The 20,923-nt window shown below is 53.4% G+C and overlaps 4 protein-coding genes across 4 annotated transcripts; 3 read left to right on the top strand and 1 right to left on the bottom strand.

Annotated features, from left to right (window-relative positions):
* The first annotated feature begins 430 nt into the window (after positions 1-430).
* Positions 431-3,273, top strand: PIM2 (Pim-2 proto-oncogene, serine/threonine kinase). The gene is made up of 5 exons (XM_043973770.1): positions 431-742; positions 1,059-1,109; positions 1,765-2,137; positions 2,242-2,418; positions 2,513-3,273. The coding sequence occupies exons 1-5, from the start codon at positions 446-448 to the stop codon at positions 2,686-2,688; spliced, it is 1,074 nt and encodes a 357-aa protein (XP_043829705.1). The 5' UTR covers positions 431-445; the 3' UTR covers positions 2,689-3,273.
* On the top strand, positions 3,099-7,581 carry SLC35A2 (solute carrier family 35 member A2). The gene is given in 7 exon segments (XM_043973947.1): positions 3,099-3,231; positions 3,332-3,708; positions 3,711-3,858; positions 4,328-4,513; positions 4,617-4,768; positions 4,980-5,677; positions 7,165-7,581. Coding segments are annotated over 7 exon segments (1,722 nt in total). The 3' UTR covers positions 7,193-7,581.
* Positions 7,555-10,579, bottom strand: PQBP1 (polyglutamine binding protein 1). The gene is made up of 6 exons (XM_043973771.1): positions 10,090-10,579; positions 9,852-9,963; positions 9,564-9,673; positions 9,328-9,438; positions 7,928-7,988; positions 7,555-7,779 (listed from the first exon to the last, which is right to left on the bottom strand). Exons 1-6 carry the CDS (start codon positions 10,442-10,444, stop codon positions 7,623-7,625), a joined length of 906 nt encoding a protein of 301 aa, XP_043829706.1. The 5' UTR covers positions 10,445-10,579; the 3' UTR covers positions 7,555-7,622.
* A 235-nt stretch (positions 10,580-10,814) lies between these two features.
* TIMM17B (translocase of inner mitochondrial membrane 17B) lies at positions 10,815-13,342 on the top strand. The gene is made up of 6 exons (XM_043973774.1): positions 10,815-10,965; positions 11,409-11,508; positions 11,770-11,833; positions 12,020-12,148; positions 12,295-12,405; positions 12,794-13,342. The coding sequence occupies exons 1-6, from the start codon at positions 10,940-10,942 to the stop codon at positions 12,883-12,885; spliced, it is 522 nt and encodes a 173-aa protein (XP_043829709.1). The 5' UTR covers positions 10,815-10,939; the 3' UTR covers positions 12,886-13,342.
* Positions 13,343-20,923: the final 7,581 nt, after the last annotated feature.

The raw sequence follows: 20,923 nt of genomic DNA on the forward strand, positions 1-20,923 counted from the left end.
AGCTTGGCAGAATAAACCCCATGTCCCACTGTGGGTGAGCCTCTGCCTTCCTGCATCTTCATCTTCTGCCGGGGAGGAGGGGCGTGCGGCAGGGACCCAGTTCCCCCCAGACCTCCAATTGGGCCGAGGTTACTAGCTTTGATTCCCCGCCCTCCAGTGAGCCTCGGTCCTTTTTTTCTAGCTTCCTGGCCCCCTGGGTAGGGGTGAAGGGGGCGACCTAGCGCTTGGGAGGGGGCGGGGGGGGGCGCCGATCCCGGAGGTAGTGCCTGCTGACCCCCGAATTTGGAACCCCTGGAGCACAGTCGAATTCGCAGCCCCCGCCGCTACCCCCATTTCTGGAGTAATTACACCCACTCGAGTCGCCATTCTGGAAAACCCCTTCCTTGGCCCACTCCCCTCATTTGCATTCAGGCCCCAACTCGGAAGGGGGCGGGGCGGAGCCGGCATGCAAATGGCCGTTTGTCGATTGGCCCGGCGCGGCAGGGCGGGGCGTTCGGGGCTGACCTCTCGGCTGGCTCGGCAGCCCGGTGGCCAGTGGAGTGCGAGCCTCGATCCCGGGCGGAACCCCCAGGCCAGCCGGGCCATGCTGACCAAGGGCCCGCAGCTCCCGTCCCCAGAGTCCCCGGGCCGGCCAGGCAAGGGCCAGGAGGCCCTGGAGGCTACCTACCGCCTGGGGCCCCTGCTGGGCAGGGGCGGTTTCGGCTCCGTCTTCTCTGCGCACCGCCTGGCCGACCGCCTGCAGGTGACTGCACCCCACCTGCCGCGTCCCCTGGGATTCCCCTCCCCTCGGGTGCCACCTCGGATCGCACCTCCCCTTGGGAACCCCTTCGAATAGCCCTCGCATCCCCCCCATCTCCTCGGATCTCCGCCTGCCCCTCCCCTCGGGTCCCCTCCCCCCATCTCCTCCATCCCTCTTCCACTGTCCCCCGCCCCTCCCCTAGGGTCCCCCCTCGGATCTCCCCCGCCCATCTCTCTCATCTCCCCCGCTCGCCCCTCCCCTCCGGTCTACTCCCTCCTTCGCTTCTCCATCATCTCCCTGGGCTCCTCATCTCTCTCAGGTTGCTGTGAAGCTGATTCCCCGGAGCCGCGTCCTGGGCTGGGCCCCCCTGGTGTGTATGCTCCCCACTTCCTTTCCCCGTGGGTGACTCATCTCTTTTTAGGGGCTATCTCCCTTCCCCTTTGCCTAAGGATGGATCAGGTCTGGATCCTCAAAGGGGAGGGGTCTCCAGCCCATCTGTGGGAGTTCATGGTTGATCAAGCTGGGTGAATGTCCTAGGCGCCGGAACTCATCTCAATATTGGGGCATATTCTCCCTGGGAGAACACCTGGGCACAAAACACTGCCCCTCATCTGTGGAACACGTTCTTGCGCATGTGGGGAAGGGGTGCGGGTGTTCTTGTAGGAAGACCTCTCTCCCTTTATCTGGGGGAGTGATCTTGGATTCTCTTGGGCCGCTGGGCTGGGTGGGAGCTCGGGAGTGGGCGCTTATGAGACTTAGAGCCCTTAGGCATGGAGAGGACTGACCGGCGCGTGGTCCCACAGGTAGAAAGTGGCAGGACTGAAATTGCAACCCTGTCTTTTGGGGGCTTTTCCTACTGCTGTCCTCAGTTGTCTGTCGAGCAGCAGACAGGTCCATACCCCACTCTATATGCACATATGGGAGGGACTTTTTCCCTCCCCAAGTGGGGAGGCTCCTCAGGGCCATATTTGGCACCTGAGTCAGAATAACTGCTGCTCCTCCCTGTATCTTCTGCCTTCCTGCAGTCTGACTCAGGTCCATGCCCACTGGAGGTGGCCCTGCTGAGGAAAGTCGGGGCTGGGGGTGGTCATCGGGGTGTGATCCGACTGCTCGATTGGTTTGAGACTCCTGAGAGCTTCCTGCTGGTGCTTGAGCGGCCGGAGCACGGCCAGGATTTGTTTGATTATATCACTGAGCGGGGCCCCCTGGGAGACGGCCGCTGCCGCCACTTCTTCAGCCAGGTGGTAGCTGCTGTGCGTCACTGCCATGCCCGAGGGGTAGTCCACCGAGACATCAAGGATGAGAACATCCTAGTGGACTTGAGGCGGGGTGAAGTGAAGCTCATTGACTTTGGCTCCGGTGCCCTGCTCCGGGATGAGCCCTACACCGACTTTGATGGTGAGAGTCCAGGCCAGTGTTATCTGGGGGTTGCCGTAGTGGACTGGGTGACCCGCTGTGTGGTGACATTCAAACATAGGCTCTTGGGCCTTGTGGCTTTGCAGGAACCAGGGTGTATAGCCCACCGGAATGGATCTCTCAGCAGCAGTACCATGCACTGCCAGCCACTGTGTGGTCCCTAGGCATCCTCCTTTATGACATGGCCTGTGGTGACATTCCCTTTGAGCATGACCGGGAGATCCTAGGTGCTCGTCTCCGCTTCCACTGCAGTATCTCCCCAGGTAAGGGACAGTCCCTTCCATTACTCCCAAGCCTCCACCTCCCCTGCCCTTTGCTTCCCCCTCTGGGCCACAGACTTCCTGCCCCATTCTACAGGTTGCGAGGCCCTGATCCGGCGGTGCCTGGCCCCTGATCCTGCCAATCGACCCTCGCTGGAGCAGATTCTTCGGGACCCCTGGATGCAGGATGGGGAGGACCACTTAGCACTTACTTCAGAAATCCTGCCTTCAGTCTCTTGTGATGCCAGTACCCCAGAGTGGGCAGCTTTCTAACAGTGGTGGAGGAACGGAGCATGTGTCCTTGTGGTCCCCCAAATGGGACCAGTCTTCTAAGGCTGCACTGATAACCTGGTTTTACAGGTTCCTTAGAGATGCTCCTCTGGACCTCACCCAAGGGACAGGGAAAGAACTTTAGCCACCTTGTAGCCCATTCCCCGTTCTCTCTCACTCTCAGGGATGGATGGGGACTTTTTCAGACACTAGACACCCCCCCCCCCTTCCTCCATAGGTTGTTTAGAGATCCCAAGGTTGGGGTGGAAAAGAAGGCTGAGAGCTTCTTCAAACCCGGACATTTCCTTGAACCAGCTGTGCTCCCCTGCCCCTGCCCCTGTTCCTGCTCCTGCCTAGCCCGAGGGCCTGTGTCACTGATTGCCCAATGAGGTTGACTTCTTCACCTTCCCCCTATGAAGGCGGCCTCTGCCTTCCCAGGTTGTGCCCATTCTTCGGGCACATTGGCCACGGGCTGGACCAGAGGACGACGGGAGGGGGAAGGGAGGGCGGCCAGTGGCCGGCAGGCTCTCAGTCCCTCGGAAATGTGTATGTTATTAAAACGAGCCCTACCAGGCCCTCGCAACCCCAGGTTTAGCCTAGGCTGTGGCATCGATCTCTCCTTGAGGGGGGCCTCCGGGACTGACAGCGAGGCCTGCCCGCTGCGGTTTTCGGGGCGCCCGCGGAGTGGAAGCCGGGCGCGCTTCAGCCTGCCCGCCTGCCTGCCTACTCTCAGTGGCTTCCCAAAAGGCCGGGGCGGGGCGGGGCGAGGCAGCCGGGGGCGGGCTTCAGGGCGGCGCTCGACCAATGAGGACGCGAGGAGCCCGAGAAGGCCGGGGCGGGGGGAAGGACCAAGCTGCGGCAAAGGACACTGGGCCGAGGAGGGGGGGAAAGGGAGGTGCTGGCGGGGGTGCCCGGGAGAGGCGGGTCCCCGAGCGGGCACGGCCAATGAGGCTCCTCAATTGGGAGGCGGGGCCGGGCCCCGAGTCCTCGGAAGCGGAAGTGACGGACCCTGCGGAAGGAAACGGCTGCCCGGGCCGTTGCCGAGGGGACGGACCCGGGCAGGTGCCAACATGGCAGCGGCGGGCGCAGGCGGAGGGGACGCGGCGGCTGGGGCGGCGGCTGGGACCGTCGGGCCCCCGGGGGGGCACCACCAGCCTGGGCTGCCCAGCGCAAGTAAGGGGAGGGGGGGGGCAGGGCGCGCGGGCGCGTCCGTGAGCATGGCCGTTGCGCGTGCCCGCCGCTGTGGCCATGGGTGTGTCCGGGCAGGGGGTGGTGGGGCACCCGGCCGGCCATCATTACGTGTGTCCGGCAGTGGGGCTGTGGCCAGAAGTGGGTCCGGACACGTCTGTGCATGTGGCAGCGGCGTGGGCCACCCACGTGCGCCCTGGGCTCCTGGAAGGCCTCCTAGGCTCGCCTCTTCTTTGGCTTGGGGGCGCCCCCGCCGTCTCCCCAAGTCGGTCGGTCTTCGCCCATGGGTGTCAAGGATCGCCGCCACAGCAACCGGCCTTTCGTTGAGGGAGTGGGGGTGCACCGGTCCCCTAAAAGCCCAGGCCGACCCAATCAGGGGGAGCCCCCAAAAGAAGTGGTGGGATGGGCAGGCCCGCGGCTCTGATGCAGGCTTTGGCCCCTGGCTCCCCTGCAGGTCACCACCGGTGGTTGAAGCAGGCATCGTTGGCAGTGTTGGTGGTGCAGAACGCGTCACTGATCCTCAGCATCCGCTACGCTCGGACCCTTCCCGGGGACCGGTTCTTCGCCACCACAGCAGTGGTCATGGCCGAAGTGCTGAAGGGAGCCGCCTGTCTCCTGCTGCTGTTCGCCCAGAAGAGGGGTACAGAGCTGGGGAGATCACGAAAGCAAGGGGGAGATGGGGCTAGGGGGCCTGAGAGCCTGTGGGGAGAGAGTCATCCTTGCTTCTCGTCCTCACTGTGCAGGGAACGTGAAACATTTTGTCCTGTTCCTACACGAAGCAGTACTGGTCCAGTATGTCGACACGCTGAAGCTGGCAGTGCCCTCCCTCATCTATACTCTCCAAAACAACTTGCAGTACGTGGCCATCTCCAACCTGCCTGCTGCCACCTTCCAGGTCAGTTAAGGGGGGAGGGAAGGGGGGGGGGCAGGGAAAGGAGGAAGCAAAGGAGGAAGCTAAGCTAGGCCAGGCTGGGCCAAGCCAGGCTAAGCTAGGTGAGGCCAGGCCAGCCCAGGCCAGGCATGGGGGGAAGAGATAGGATGGACCTACTTTTCTTCCAGGGAAAGCCATGTCCCTCAGACCCTGCCTTCTACCTCCACTTCCACAGGTCACATACCAGCTGAAAATCCTTACCACAGCCCTGTTCTCAGTCCTCATGCTCCGCCGGAGCCTGTCCCGCCTGCAGTGGGCCTCCCTGCTCCTGCTCTTCCTGGGTGTGGCCCTCGTCCAGGTCCAGCAGGCAGGTGGTAGCAATGGGCCGCCACGCCCAGGGGGCCAGAACCCTGGTGTGGGGCTGGCAGCTGTGGTGGCTTCATGCCTGTCATCAGGCTTTGCTGGCGTTTACTTTGAGAAGATCCTGAAGGGTAGTTCAGGGTCGGTGTGGCTGAGGAATGTGCAGCTGGGCCTCTTTGGGACGTTGCTAGGCCTAGCAGGGCTGTGGTGGGCAGAGGGTGGGGCCGTTGCCAGTCGAGGCTTCTTTTTCGGCTACACACCGGCTGTGTGGGGGGTGGTGCTGAACCAGGCCTTCGGTGGCCTGCTCGTGGCTGTGGTGGTCAAGTACGCGGACAACATCCTCAAAGGCTTCGCCACCTCCCTCTCCATTGTCGTTTCCACAGCAGCCTCCGTCCGCCTGTTTGGCTTCCAGGTGGATCCACTCTTTGCACTAGGGGCTGGTCTGGTCATCGGGGCCGTCTATCTCTACAGCCTGCCCCGAACTGCTGCGGTGGTCACCCCTCCCCCTCTGAACACAGCACCGCTGGCCAGTGGGCGCCACGCGGACCCTGAGGAGGAGTCCTTCTTACCCAAGTCAGTACTGGGGAAGTGACATCTGGGAGCAGAGCTGGAGTTTGGGGAGACACCAGGGAATCCCTGTCTCCCAACCCCTCAAAAATCCTGTTTTCCACTGCCATCCATCCACACACCCTGCCCATCTCCCTCTCTTGCCTCCATACCTCTTGGGGCACTGACTCTTGCTGACCCCTCCAAAGAGGTCCACAGAGAGACTTTAAAAATGCTCTCAGTTCCTAGTGGGGTACAGTGGTTGCACACTTTTGTTCTCTTTCCTGTTATTTCACCATGTCTGACTCATTTTTCCAGATCACTGGCCCCTCCTTAGGGGCCTTACCCAGTTCTATGGGGTCAGTTTTCCAAGTCCCTTTCTCAGCATTTGCTGTCCTGATTTCCACATGCTCCCCAGCCCCTTCCTCAGGGTCTGTCCCATGCTGGAGGGGGCATCAGGACATGCTTCCCAGCATGCATTTCCTGTTATTCAGTGTCTTTACCTTCTCCAATTCCACAGGAGTGCTCTCTACCCTTCTTTTCCCATCATTCAAAGTCTTCCTCCTGCATCTCTATACCAGTTTCATCTTGGGCTCCAGCCAGCCCTGGCAAGTCAGGGAAATAGCTCCCCACCTCCCTTTCCCAGCATTTGATGCCTCATAAGCAAAGGAAGAATGGTTTAACCTCTTCCACCTCCTTTCATCCAGGGCCAGCTTCTAGGGAGGGGAAGGAATTGGATCTTTCTGGCTCCCTGCCCTACTTCCAATCCTGAAAGGGATCCAGGAGGAAGGAGTGTCCCACTGGCTACCCTATGATGTCGGGGATGGGTGGTGAAATAAGACTGAGAAGGGGGACTGGGTTGGATGGGAAATGGGCATTAGATTATATCTTAAGAGTCCAGAACATGAACTGGAGAAATTGGGCTAAGGAGGAGTTTGGAGGACAAGAATCAAGTCTGAATCTGAGACCAAAGATTACTGGTTTCAGTGGAGGAAACTGCGGGGAGGGGGACTGGGAATGAGATGAAGCTTCTGATTGTATAAAGGTTCAGAGTCATGGGTCAGAAAGAGGTCTCGGTTCCCCCCCCCCCCTTTACTTTGATTAACCCTTTAACCTGCCCTTTCCCCAAAGGCTCCTACTTCACAGATGACTTGAGTTGCTGCTGTGGCCAGGCTTGGGGGGGGGGGGAAGGGAAGGGATTGGTGATTATCAGTCCGAATTTTTGTAAGACAGGAAAATGACCGATTTCTTCATGGGCTGGGTGCTGATGGGTGGGGTTAAGTGTACAAATGCCAAAATAAAGAAATTCTATTTATGTAGTTGATGTGCAACTTACTAAGTAGGGGGAGATGGGGACCATTTTCTCATGCTGTATTTAACCTAATTAACACTGGGGTTTATCTACAGAAAAGGAAGTGGGACCTCCTCTAATTCCCCTAACCCTCCGACCCAAGGAGGTTCATGGCAAGGTCTGAAAGAAAGCCACCTGGGCTCTCTCTCTCTTTCCCCTGCAGGCTGCTGGCCAAGGAGAAAGGGTCGTAGCCACCCTGTTGTCTGATGGGGGGACCGAAGATTCCCATCACCTCCCATGTCTTCTCTGAGGATACCCTGATCCTGTCGCTTCCATGTGGAACTGGAGGCTGTTTCTTCAGTATTAAGGAATTAAACATTCTCTCTTCCCCCTCTCCCCCTCCCTTGCCAAGTTTGGGCTGATGGGGAATTCAAGGTTCTCTAACTCCCTAGTGTTAACACTACTGACCTCTGATTCTCCCCCCTTCATTGGCTGAGACTTCTACAAAGTATTGATTAAGCCAAGTTCTGTAGGGAATATTTCCTCTGAAAATAAATTTGTAACGGCTTTTTCCTCTGTGCCCCTTCTCCCCCAGGAGCTCCAATGGCAAAAATTGAAAGGAAAATACTTTATTGTGAACATGAGGCTTGGGGAGGCCTGGGGGAGAGGGTGGGCTCAGTCTTAGTCTTGCTGTTTGGCCCGTGAGGCCTCAGCATTGGCCCGAAGCACTGCCCCTGGGGAGGGGTATGGCCGTTGCTGGAACAGGGGCCCAGCTGCTGTTGTGTCGGCCCCTGTCTTCGCCTCATTCCGCTTGGGGAGACCTGTAGACCATGTCCCTCTGAAGATGGGAGGAAGCAGGAGGGTAGAAATTGGTAACAAAAGAGATAACCAGTTTTGTTCTCCCACCTCCACCCCAAGACCCATTTGATGGGAGACTATGACAGACTCCAAATCTGGGCCCCTGCTGGGCCTCCAAAAGTACTCACCGAGGAGCATCTGAATAGGCACTAGGGTCCATAGGGTCTAATTCTTCATCCTTGCGGCTGGCTGTGGGGAGAATAAAAATGCTGCAACCTACTTGGAGGTCACCATTTGAGACATATTACTGATGGATCACTTAGTCCAAACTCCCCTCATTTTGAACAAGGGAAAACCAAGGCCTAGAGAGAGAGAGCCACTTAGCAAAATTCTGCAATACCTCAACAGCACCAGCTTCCTTGTCTTAATGCCGATTGATTGATTGATTAATTGATTGATCAGCTCTCCTGACTCCACTCTCTTGGGCTCTATCTGGTTCCCTTCTCTGACTGTTTCTTAGGGGGATTGGATTGGGGGGTGCGGAGGGTGCCCCCAAACTGTCTAGGCTGCTGTCTCTTAAATTTCCTCCTGGAGCCCTGATCTGAACTCTAGAGCCATGGCATCCCAAACTGACTTCTCAATTTCCCTCTTTCTGTTCAGGACAGTCAAGCATTTAGTAAGCTCTTACCGTGTATGGAACTTACACTCTGGAAAGTGGAGGTGATATGTTCACAGGTAGAAGTTGTGGGATTCTATGGTAGTCTCTTCCTGTCTGTTACCTCTGTGCACATGATTCCCAGCCATACAAACCCAGCCATAGACTCTCTCCCCAAGCTTTAGGCCTGTACCTCCAATTGCCTGCAGGACATTTCCATGAGGGAACTATAGTTCCCCTCCTCAGACCTGTCAATGGCAGCCCTCTAGGTATCCAGGTGCTCAAGCTTGCTTGTGGACTAGCCTATTGTAAAAGATTCCACCTGATTTCCCAGACTCCTCCTCTAATCTTTGTTCAAAAATTGTCCTAAGCTAAGGGTTTGATCAAGGCCCCTTTCTTCCTCAAAAATCTTCAGGAGCTCCTTAATAGCTGGAGACTGAGTGAAGAAAATTTCTCAGCCTGGCCTTAGAGGCTCTCTACTATCTTCCTCCCATAGCCCCACATTCTTTTTTTGTAGATTCTGTTCTTTAGATCAAATAGCAGAGGTTATTATTTTCCATGCACCTCCCTCACTCCTGTTTCTTAGCCTGCCTGTGTGGCTTGGCTCACGTGCTATCTTCTCTGTGAAATGATTGGTCGTCAGCAGGTGCTAAACGCTCTCTCTAGATTTCTCCAGTAATTATTTGTCTGTGTCCTGTCATCACAGTAGACTCCAAGCAGCTTGAGGACAGGGGCCGTTTGGGGTCTTGTCTTTGTGTCCAAGCCTGGCACAATAAATACCGTAAAGGCTGACAACCAGAGGAAGCCAAGCAAAGGCCACACTCACAGCAAGGCAGCACCAGGATATGGCCGGAGGGATAAAACATAGGGAGCTCTAGTGTTGGGGGCCTGGGGAGGGTTCTGTCCACCAGCTGCACTCCTGCTGCCACCTACCTTTCTTGCTCTTGGGGTAGGGGGCCAACTCTTCCCTCCGGTGGTAACGTCGTTCCTTCATTTCCTCCCTTTCCAGCTTGTCATAGCCACGGTCCAGCTTATCTTCTGGATCTAGGGCACCAAAGGCAGGTAATAACAGAAAGGGAAGGGGGAGGGGCTTCTCCAAGAGAAGACATTCTCTCCATCGCTTCACAGAAAGGTCAAGTGCTGGGCCCAGGAAGGGCCAAGGGGCTTACCCAAGTTGCTTCTGAGTTTCTTGGCTGCCTTGGTGATGACCGAGCTGGGATCGTGGGGGTTCAGCCAGGACACAAGATCTGTCTCCACGTTCCAATAGTAAGGTAGGCCGCTGAGAGATTGGGCAAGAGAGCCTTGAAGGTGAGCCCGGAGATGTGGGAGAATATTTCCCAAAGACTCCCCCCTCCCTCTTTCCCTGGTGATCTCGGCCCCCTTGCAAGGCCCCACCCCCCTCATTGGGCACCCAACTGCCCCTATGCACAGCTCTTTTCTCCCATGGTAGGGCTCACCAGACTGGGTCGAACACCTTGTACCAGTTGGGCGGCAGACCCTCAATCCTGGTGCCCTCGTAGTCCACAGGGTCGTCGTCATAGTCTTCAGCGATGATCTCTTCCTCTGGCTCTGCAGGGAGCCGGGGTGAGGTCAGGGCGGGGGCTGCAAGTGACTTCTATGACCCTCCCCCCCACCCTGGGGGCAGGAGGATGGGGGGGGGGTCCCGCTGCTGTCACCCGCGGGACGCCGCCTCACCGGGCTCCATGTGTTTGAGGATGCCGCGCTTGGCCAGGCGGGATTGCAGGGCCACGGGGAGCGGCATGGCGAGGCCTCGCGACCGGGGTTCGTCCCTTCGTTCGCTCGTTCGTTCGGGTTGAACCGGGGAGCTCGGCGACCCCTCCCACTCAGGCTCCGTGGAAAAGGGGTGGTGCACAGCGGCCCGCACTTCTCGCCTACGTTCTAGGGAAAAAGCGACCGGGCACGGCCGCCGCGGTGACGTCACTTCCTCCTCGCGGCGTTTTCCCCACCCCCACCCCCAACAGGGTTCTCTGGCCGCTAGCTGAGGACCTTCCAGGTTTGGTTCAGCCAGCCCCTCGTCGGTTGTGCGCATGTGCGCGCTTGTCAGCCAATGAGGGAGGACGGCGGTTACGCGCTCCCTCCTTCCCCTTTTCCTTCTCGCTTCGGAGAGGTGTCTTCGCCCGCTCCGGGTCGGACCCGGCCTGCCCCCGGCGCTCTCGTCACGTGTCCCTTAAGACTGGCAGGCCGCCTGTGAGAGCGCGCGCAAGTCACTTCTTTCTTTAGTTCCGAGGCCGACCTATGTGTGAACGCAAAGAGGAACATTGGGGAGGGGCCAAGGGAGGAACCAGCCAATAAACGCGCCGGACAGTTTCCCCGGCAACCCTTCGGTACACAGGAGAGGGTGGTAGATTGCGCAAGCGTCCGGAGATTCTGGCTTCCCTTCTCCGGTCCGAGGGGTGGAGTGCAGAAAGAGGCGGGAAGAGGGGAGGAGTCGCAAAGAGGGGCGGCTTGCGAGGCTTCTGTGTGGGACGGTGGCCTTTGGAGTAGGCAGCCCGGATCCTGGCGGAGACGCGTGAGCTAAGGGCTTATGGAGGAGTACGCACGTGAGCCCTGGTACGGGTTAGGGTTAGGGCGCGCGACGGGAGGAGCCGGCATTTGAACCCCCGAGGGAGGGGGGATCTGGCCTCCCTTCATCGCCGCCCCCCACCCCGCACACATTTGGTCTCTCCCAGGCCTGGTCTTAGCCCGCTGTATAGACCTTTCCATTACGAGCGGATAGGGGGAGGTATCGCGGTGGCCCCGCCTCTTGGCGTCTGTGGTGGACCGTTCTATTGTGGGGGAGGTGGCTGGGATCCAGAAAATGGGAGGGGGGCGCCTGCCGGCCTGCCCACCTTCCGGGAGCTTCTGGTCAGCAGGCCTGACCCTAGGGACGGGACCGACAGCTGGGCCCCCTCCTTTCCCTGCTCCTGCCCTCCCTTCCCCACCCCCTTTCCTCCCACCCCACCCCCATCCCACATACCTCGGACAAGTCTGACACCCACCACCTACCTCTGCAGCCCCTGGAGGATTGTGGATGACTGCGGTGGCGCCTTCACCATGGGAGTCATCGGGGGAGGCGTCTTCCAGGCCATCAAGGGCTTCCGAAATGCCCCAGTAGTGAGTCCCCGAGGCCTCAGTTTCCCCTTTCCTGTGAAATGCCTTTGAGTTTGGAGGGATAGTAAATGACCACCGAGGGCCTTCTACCATGACACCCTAGTTGTCTCCCTTCCTTCTATCCAAACACAAGAGGAGCTTGATGGGGGCGGGGGTGGGGTCACAGGCCCTCCTGCTGTTGAGCCTGGCCCTTGGTCCCTTGCCGGTCCTTGATCTCTATTTTTAATCCACGGCCCTCATCAGTTCTCTTCATTCCCTCCCCAGGGCATCCGGCACCGATTCCGGGGCAGCATCAGTGCAGTGAGAATCCGGGCCCCCCAGATTGGAGGTAAGAGGTCTGGAGGGGAGGAGGCAGGTAGCTCCTACTGGGGCTCAGAGACTTCAGACTGGAAATGGCCAGAGTGGAATTTTGGGAAGCAGAGGGAGAGTTGGCCAGGAAGATCTTTGCTTACTGAGTCAGGGGCATAGCGGGGAGGGCCTCACCACTGCCTTACCCCTGCAAATCTTCTTCCAGGTAGCTTTGCTGTCTGGGGTGGCCTGTTTTCTACCATTGATTGCGGGCTTGTCCGACTCCGTGGGAAGGAGGACCCGTGGAATTCCATCACTAGTGGTGCTCTCACTGGGGCTGTGCTGGCAGCACGAAGTGAGTGACTTTTGAACTGCCCTCCTCCCCACCCCCAGCCCTCCCTTATCTTTTTCCCCCTGAACTGTGGGAAGCAGGGCAGGGCAGGAGGCTCCCCGGAGGCCCTGAGGGGATCGAGCCTTATGTTCCACCTTCCTGTCGTCCAGGTGGGCCCCTGGCCATGGTCGGATCAGCCATGATGGGAGGGATCCTGCTGGCCCTGATTGAAGGTGTGGGCATTCTCCTCACCCGCTACACAGCCCAGCAGTTCCGGAACAGTGAGTCACTCTCCTCAGGCATGCTTAGGGGGTCTCATGCCACCCCCTTCTTCCTCTCTTTGCTCAGGCTTTTCTGACATCCATCTTTTATCTAACCGGCTCATCGAGGCCATCACCTCAAAGTTTTTCTTTGGTCCCCTCTTCTGGCTGTTTCTCCTGGGTCCACCGTTCCTCAGGATTCTGTCACTCCTTCCTTCCTGTCTGCTCTCCCAATACGAAGAACCCTTCTCTCTCTCCCTCTGGTCTTACCCATCTTCATCTTCTTTTGTCCTTGTCCTTCATTTTCTGTCTCCCATATTCCACTTTTCGTCTTCAGATCCCACTCTTTCCCTTTTCCTAGGTCTTATTTCTATCATTCTCCCCTCTTTTCTCTTGTCTCTTTTTCCAGCACCCCCCTTCATAGAAGATCCTGGACAGCTGCCCCCCAAGGAAGGTTCTGCCCCGCCCCCCAGTTACCCAGGCTACGGACAGTACCAGTGAAGCCACCAGGCCATGGGGGGCGGGAGGGGAAGAACACGGGGAAAACAGGGGGATGCTTGGATCCTTGAGTGTTGGGGGGAATGAACTGGACTCCAACTCTTTTTCACTACCTCTCTGAGCTGGTGCTTCAGGGTAAGGGAGCCCAAGTGCCCCCTCCTGGCAGGGGTTCACATCATCTCAGGGAGTGTGACATACCTCAGGGAAGGGATTGCCGTTCCTAGAGATGAGGGTTGGATTGACTATTCAGTGCTGCCACAGAGGGGCCCCTGTAATTTTCCCAAGAAATTAGTTGACTGAGACCAAGTCATGGTTGGCTCCCAGCTCACGTATACCACCATCCCCCACCCCCAATTCCACATACAACCCCACCCCCACAAAAAAAATCTGGCCTTTTCTCCTTTCCAGTTTTTCTTCCCCAAATTTCTCCCTCTTTATTTAAAGCTGGTTCTGAAAGCTATGTGTGTCTTTTTTTCTGTCACTGCGGCATAAAGATAGTCACATCTTGCTGGTGAATCCCTTGGGGGGAAGGGAGGGAAGATCTTACCGGACTCTTGGAAGAGAAGGATGCCTTGGATAGACCCTGCCTTGAATGCTGCCAGCTTCAGTCCCATGTCACCTACTTACTTCCTTCGCCAGAGCCAGGAGATAATGGCCATAGGTTAAGTGATTTCAGGTTAGGGTTATTGTTCCATGACCTGAGAGTTTCCCTCTGAGTCACCTTGGAGTGAACTCCCTCTGAACAATGGCTCCCACCCTACTGTGGACTCTGGAACATTGAGCTCACAAAACTCTGTCACCCTGACTTCTGGGGGCAGAGTGTTCATAATGCAGTGAGCCAGTAGTTGTTTGAGAGGACTGGCTACATACAAAATCTAAGACCTTGAGAGGCATAGTGACTTTGGAACCTGGGTTCAAATCCTCATGCTACCCCTTCATACCTTTATAACCTGGAGCAAGTTCTTTCCCTCATGGTCTTTGTTTACTTTCCTCCTGTCAAACCAGGTTGTTAGATTTCCTCATCTCTAGAGTTCCTTCCAGCTCTGTGATTCTAAGTCTCTTACACTCTCTGGCCCATGGTTTTTATTATTTCTTAAAGAACAGTGTTGTCCATAAGCCATTAGCTAAATTAAGCCCCAAAACAGAGAATTTCCTCAAAGAGAATGACGACAACATACCAAAACTTAGAAGCCACAGCTGTTCTGGACTGGGCCTGACTTAGGCCAGTCCCCTGCTAGTTTGTTTGATGCTCATAGGTCAACAGTTAGCCAAGGGAGATTTGCATAGTCATAGGGTGACATTCGCCAAGGCCATTCATTGACTTGATGGATCCCAGTGAATCTTCCTTGCTTGTGACCCTCCTCAGGGCTTCTTTGTATTCAAGAAATGAGATGATGGCAACAGACTCAATTCTTGGACCCTTCGGCTAACCAGGGCTAGGGGAATGTTTCAATATCTCTTAAGGGAAAACTAGCCAGGCCTGAGTGAGGGCAGGGGAGGGCATGGGCTGGGATATTACTCCCATCCCCTCCCCCTGGGCAAGGGCAGGAGAAGGCCTGATGGTGTCCAACTGGAATAGAAACGGGGTTACCTGGCACACCTAGAAAACCACACGTTCACATCTATGCTGGATTTGGATGGATTTTGTTCCACATTTCTCAATGACATTTGAATCTCATTTGGGCTGAACTTACTAGTATGTAGCAGGCCATCTGTTGAATGAATCTGAGGTGACCTTTTAGCCCCTAAAATGCCTTTAGGGTTGCTAGCTAGGCAGCCCTGGCCTCCGGTATTCTCTGAGAGAGTGTTTAGGGAAGCTTGAGGCCATATGGGCATGTGGAATGCAAACCAGGTGGCCTCGAGTGGCACTAGGAACATCAGGGGCATAGCAAAGATGAGGCTACTTCTGTACTGCCAGGCCTCGAATTTTCTTCATGTGAAGCCTTCTGTATACTTTCACCTCCTTGTTGCCCCCCCTTGCTGCCCCTTGTTAGTCCTCCCAAGGACTTGCTGGCGGTTTAACATTACAGTAAACAGTGAGCTATGGCAAGCCTGCCTTTGGGCCATTACACTTTCCAGGGCTCCCCTTTTTCCTCTTGGCTTTCTAGGATCTGGCATCTCTACCTACTCCCCCTTAGGCAGCACTGTTGGGGCCCATATGTGTACTTGTTCTGCCAGAGTCTACTGCCACTTTCTTGTGCAGAAATGCGTTGGGGCCTAAGTTTGCCCCACTGTGCTGAGGCAAGGACATGTACAAAAAGTAACTATTTGTATTTCTGTATAATGTGTGTGTGTGTAGTTTAGGTAGCTATATATGGATGCATGATGGAGAAGAATGAAAAAGGGAGCATTTGCTAAGCACTTAGCATGTGCCAAGCACTATACAGAGTCCTAGGGAGTGCTGCAGATGAAGAACTGAAGAAGTCTGCAGAGTGACTTAAGCTGAAACTGAAGTGGTCATGGTTAGAATCCGTCATAAAATGTGGTCCCAGCTCAGGCCTCAGCAACATGAGCCAAGCCTAGGTAGGACCTGAGGCATCTCAAGGGGAGGGGGGGGGGGGCGAGTCAAGGCCATGGAGCAGAAGAACGCTCATCACATGATGGACAACTAAGAAGAATAGGGTGGAGATGATGCCAGCCAGAGATAGATATGAAACACAAGCAACTGACCTTGACATGGGACAGCCTCAGAAGCACACAGTGCAGCTAATGGCCAGAATAGCATGCAGAAAGGCATGCGAGGAGATTGGCTAGAAAGATTGGAAATTGCTGAGCCAGATGGCAGAGGATGCCTTGTCACGTTAGTGGCTTGTTTCAGAGCTTCAGTATCAAATGGAAACTGTCAATGGCAGCTAAGAAAAGGCCCTTCAAATGTCAAAGGAAAATAAAATGGATCACACAAGACCTTGATCATTAAGAGATGAAAAACAAAGCAAAGGCATATACCTGAGCTGAAGTCCAAAGAGATGCAGCAATTCAAGCTCCCCCTCTCTGTTTCTCATCAACACTATCCTCCCCTCATGCAGGCATCAATAAAGAAAGAATCCCACCCCAGTGGGCTTGGGGACTGGGATTGTAATCAGTACCGATCTCAATTGCTCAAAGGGTCTGTGACCCAAAAACCCTACTGTAGGCACAGTGACCAGGTTAGCCTTTGGACTTTTCTGTTCAGGATTTTTCCTTTTTGAGATGGGCCAGCATGTAATTCCTTTGGGGCTAGAAGCAGCCCCCATCCAGGCTGTGCTGACATCCTTTTCATCCTTTCTTGACATTTTCTCCATCACTTTCTTAAGTCTAGACCAGAGCTTCTTCAACTTTTAACACTCACGAAACCTTTTCACCTGAGAAATGTTTATGCAAGCCCAGGTATACAGGTATATAAAATAGGTATACATAATCTTTTAGTGTTGTCAAATTTTTCTCGACCCCCACATTCAGTTTTTGGTATTTTTTTACAATCCACAATTGTTCTTTTTATCAGTTCTTTCTATAGCATGCTTCCTCATGCCCCTTTCTTCTTATGCCCCTTTCTATAGTATGCTTCCTCATTAGTTCCTTGGGATTGTCTTGGATCATTGCACTGCTGAGAGTAGCTAAGTCATTCACAATTGCTCATTGAACAATACTGCTGTCACTATGCACAATGTCCTCTCCGCTCTGCTCACTTCACCATACATCGATGTTCATTAGTCTTTCAAGGTTTTTCGGGGATCATCCTGTTTGTCATTTCCTGTAGCACAAGACCATTCCACTACAATCATGTAGCACAGCTTTTTCCATTATTCCTCAATTGATGGACATTCCCTTGATTCTCAATTCTTAGCCTCCACCAAGAGTTGCTATAAATATGTTTTGTACAATTTTCCCCCCTTTCTCTTTTTCATGATTACTATTGTTAACTGTTTCCCTTCCATCCTAGTCCCTTCCCCATGATATTTATTCTATTATCCATCTTCTTTCATCCTATCACTCTTCAAAAGGGACCCCACATTCAGTTATGCAACCCCATTTGGGGGTGTGACCCACAGTTTAAGAAGTTGCGGTCTGGAAAATCAACAAAATAGTCAAGCCCTGATTTGTTGTTCTTGTTCAGTTGTGATCCCATTTGGGGTTTTCTTGGCAAGGATACTGGAGTGGTTTCCTGTTTCCTTCTCCAGCTCATTTGACAGATGAGGAAACTGAGGCAAATAGGGTGAGGTGACTTGCCCATAGTCACATAGCTAGTGAGTGTCTTAGGCCCAATTGGAACTCAGGAAAATGAGTCTTCCTGACTTGAGGCCCAGTGCTCTATCCACCACAGTGCCACCTTGCTGCCCCGATTAATTTTTGAGAAGTAAATAATCACACTGAAAATTTAACGATGGGGGACTCAGTCTAAGCTGGCTCCAGCACCCTCCTGGCCTTAACTCAGTCTCTTCATTGATGGACATGCATATTTCTCATTTAAGGGCAAAATGACAGACTTCATGACAAGGAAATGGAGCCACTGGACTGCTGAAAGGCTCCAGGGCAGAAGGTTGGGAGAGAAGGGAGATGGGAGAAGGTAAAAAGGAGCAAAAGAGCCTTCAAGCACTTTGCTGTTTAGGGCCCCATATGCTGCTTTCTAGCAATAAGAATATATAATATTATTGAATTTCATTTTCAAACGAACATTAGCCTCTCCCACTTTCCTTTCCCTACCCCTCACTGAGAACGCAGGAAAAACATACCCCTGTTACAAGTGTCTAGAGTCAAGCAAAACAACTTCTCCATTGCCAGTCCTACAAACAGTATGTCCTTCAGTTTGGGCAGCTGAGATCTGCCTTCTCATCCTCCTGCCTCAACTTCCCCACTAGACCCACATTGGCCATGTCCAAAAAAGATCTGTCTCATTCTGCATTCAGAATCCTTCCCCTCTCCAGCAGGAAATGAGGATCAGGTGTCATCCTGAGTCCTCTAGAATCCTGACTGGTCATTATGCTGAGAAGAGTGCAGATATTCCATCACAATTTGAAGTGTATAGGTGTTCAGGAGGACAAGACCCTCTGGTGGGAAGGCTACTGAGCCCTTTTCTGAGCTGCTCATCCATCTTTGGTGTCTCACCTGTAGCTCCAAGGCGGCCCTGGAGCATGCACAGTGGCCACATCCTGGTAAACTTTTGCTAGATGGCTAAACCAGGTTGAGTGAGGATAACTGATGGGCCTTGAACCCATTGGTAAGAGGATGTCTACCCCTAAGCATGAGAAGACATCCCCAGTGGAATAGGCGGATGTGAATAATTTGTTCCAACAGGCCTTGAAGGCAGCTGAGGCAGGTGCTGCGGGGCACTTAGAACTTGTTTAGACATAGAAGACGACAAGGTCACCCACTGCATCCTGGGCCAGTTGTCCTGACTTTTGTCACTGGACTCTGATGACTCTGGAAGAAAGAATGAAGCCAACAAAATTGATGTGCCAGTCAATAGCCATCACCCATACCATTTTACCATTTTATCTACCAGAAAGTCCTGTGACAGGCAAGTGACAATCCTGAAGACAGATGGCCCAGGCCATAGGGTCATCTCAGTGAACTGAAGCAGCAATGAGATTTGACAGCCCCTTGGCTATCTGAACAGCCATTTTGAAGGACCTCACTGCTCACCTCCTGGCGTGAGGAAGGGGCTAGAAAAGGGGCCCTAAAAATTGTTTGCTTTGTGTAACCTTTCCCAGTCACCAGTGGTGTGAAGGAAGGCTGTGTGGCTGCTCCCATGCTTTTTGAAGAGTTTTGATCTCATGCCCCCCCCCCCGCCTTTTTTGTGAGGCAATTGGGGTTAAGTGACTTAACACAGCTAGTAAGTGTCAAGTTTCTGAGACCAGATTTGAACTCAGGTCCTCCTGACTCCAGGGCCAGTGCTCTATCCACTGTGCCACCTAGCTGCCCCACTCCCATGCTTTTTAGTATGATGTTTTCAGCAATCTTGTCAGATGCCTTCAGTGAAGACAAAATACAGCATCAAGGTCAGCTACTGCACTGATACTAAATTATTCTTATTTTATTTTATTTTTTTATTTTTGGGTGGGGCAATCAGGGTTAAGTGACTTGTCCAGGGTCACACAGCTAGTAAGTGTCAAGTGTCTGAGTTCAGATTTATCCACTTTGCCACCTAGCTGCCCCAAAACTAAATTATTTAACTTGAAAAGGCTATAAGCCAACACTAAAGTGGAAGGAGAATTGGTGTGTGACTTTTTGTTCACAGATAATTCTGCACTCACTGCAGTCTCTGAGGCTGAGTATGAACCAATTCTTAGCTGCTTGTGCTAATTTTGGCCTAACAACAGCAAGAGAACAGAGGTTCTTCAACAGCCAGTACCAAATCATCCATATGTAGAATCATCAGTTACAGCAAATGGAGAAATTTTGAATGCCAAGTTCATTTATCTTGGCAGTATACTTTGCAAGGGTGTACACATAGATGATGAGGTTGACAGACACATATCCAGAGCCAGCTCAGCATTTGGGAGGCTCTGAAAGAAATCGTGGGAGAGAAGAGGTATTAGGCTGCCTATCAAACTGAAGGTCCACAGAGCCCTTGTGCTGACCTCATCATTGTATGCCTCTGAAACCTGGACAGTCTACCAGTGCCATGCTAGGAAACTGAATTGCTTCCATGTGAATTGTCTTAGGAAGATTCTGAAGATCCCCTGATGAGATAAGAGACTGGACACTGAGGTCCTTTCTTGTGCTGAACTGCCAAGCATTCAGACCCTCTGCAGACAGCACAACTCCAATGGACTGGCCACGTTGTTCAAAGGCCAAATGTACGTTTGCTTAAAAGACTCTTTTACAGAGAACTCACACAAGGCAGGTACTCACATGGAGGTTAGAAGAAACAATACAAAGACACTCTCAAGGTTTGTCTGAAGAACTTTGGAACTGATCACATGACACGGGAGACACTGGCATAGGACCGTCCAGCATGGCATGCCCTCACCAGAGAAGATGCTGTGCTCTATGAGCAAAGCACAATTGCAGCAGCCCAAGAGAAATGTGAGACGCTCAAATTTAGAGACAACTCCATTTCAAATGTTCATGTGATTTATTTGTGCTTGACCTGTGGTAGAGCATTCCAAGCTTTCACTGGTCCGATTAGTCACAGTCAGATGTACCTTGACTCGTGACATAGTGATGTCATTTTTGTCCTCTTCAGTTACGAAGGACAATAACCAACCATAATTCATCTATTCCCAATTTATGGACACCCTCAAAGACTGGTGTTCTTCGCCACCTCAAAATGAGCTAGAAATATTTGTGTACATCCTCAGAGTGTGTTTTGCTCAGAATGAATCATTCTTTTTAATCTACCCTTCTTCTAATTCCTGTTCTCCTCTTTCCCTCCTATTTCCCTGTTGAGTGAAATGTATTTCTATACTCAATTCGGTGTGTGTATATTTTCCCCTCTATTGAACAGTTCGGATGAGAGTGAGATTCAAGTGTCAGCTGCTTCTCTCCACCCTCTACTTGTTTGTATAGATGTCTACTTGTGCACCCTGATTATGGGGGATACTTTTTCCTAACCTTCCTTCCTCAAGTTTATTCCTCTTCCTCTCCCTTTCATTGTTTTCTTAAGATCAGGGTCTAATATTTGATTATATTTTATTTTCAATTCCAGAGTCTTTCCCTCCCATCACTCCCCCCCACACACATTGAGAAGGCAAGAAACAGAAAATCCATCACAAATATGAAGTCAGGTAAAACAAATATCCACATTAGCCATGTTAGGAAAAAAAAATAGGTTTCACTCTGTTCTCTGAGTCCATCACTCTCTGTCAGGAGGTGCGTAGTATGTTTCATCATGAGTCCTTTGGAATTGTGGCTGATCACTGATCAAGACTTTTTTTGGGGGGGGGGCGGGTCAATGAGGGTTAAGTGACTTGCCCAAGGTCACACAGCTAGTAAGTGTCGAGTGCCTGAGGCCGGAATTAAACTCAGGTCCTCCTGAATCCAGGGCCAGTGCTTTTGATCAAGACTTTTAAAGTTGATTATCTTTACAATATTGTTGGCTTCCTATAAATGGTTGTCCTGG

This window comes from Dromiciops gliroides, chromosome X (genome assembly GCF_019393635.1).
Source record: "Dromiciops gliroides isolate mDroGli1 chromosome X, mDroGli1.pri, whole genome shotgun sequence".
Lineage (NCBI taxonomy): Eukaryota > Metazoa > Chordata > Mammalia > Microbiotheria > Microbiotheriidae > Dromiciops > Dromiciops gliroides.

Bases quoted from the DNA above. Each gene is read 5' to 3' on its own strand.
- PIM2 (XM_043973770.1), top strand. From the start codon at position 446: ATGCAAATGGCCGTTTGTCGATTGGCCCGGCGCGGCAGGGCGGGGCGT. The intron at 2,138-2,241 runs GTGAGAGTCCAG...GTGGCTTTGCAG, and splicing joins GCCCTACACCGACTTTGATG to GAACCAGGGTGTATAGCCCA. The intron at 2,419-2,512 runs GTAAGGGACAGT...CCCATTCTACAG, and splicing joins CCACTGCAGTATCTCCCCAG to GTTGCGAGGCCCTGATCCGG.
- PQBP1 (XM_043973771.1), bottom strand. From the start codon at position 10,444: ATGCGCACAACCGACGAGGGGCTGGCTGAACCAAACCTGGAAGGTCCT. The intron at 9,674-9,851 runs GTGAGCCCTACC...CCAATCTCTCAG, and splicing joins AAGGTGTTCGACCCAGTCTG to CGGCCTACCTTACTATTGGA. The intron at 7,780-7,927 runs GTGAGTACTTTT...TCCCATCTTCAG, and splicing joins GCCTATTCAGATGCTCCTCG to AGGGACATGGTCTACAGGTC.
- TIMM17B (XM_043973774.1), top strand. From the start codon at position 10,940: ATGGAGGAGTACGCACGTGAGCCCTG. The intron at 11,509-11,769 runs GTGAGTCCCCGA...TTCCCTCCCCAG, and splicing joins GCTTCCGAAATGCCCCAGTA to GGCATCCGGCACCGATTCCG. The intron at 12,149-12,294 runs GTGAGTGACTTT...CCTGTCGTCCAG, and splicing joins GGCTGTGCTGGCAGCACGAA to GTGGGCCCCTGGCCATGGTC.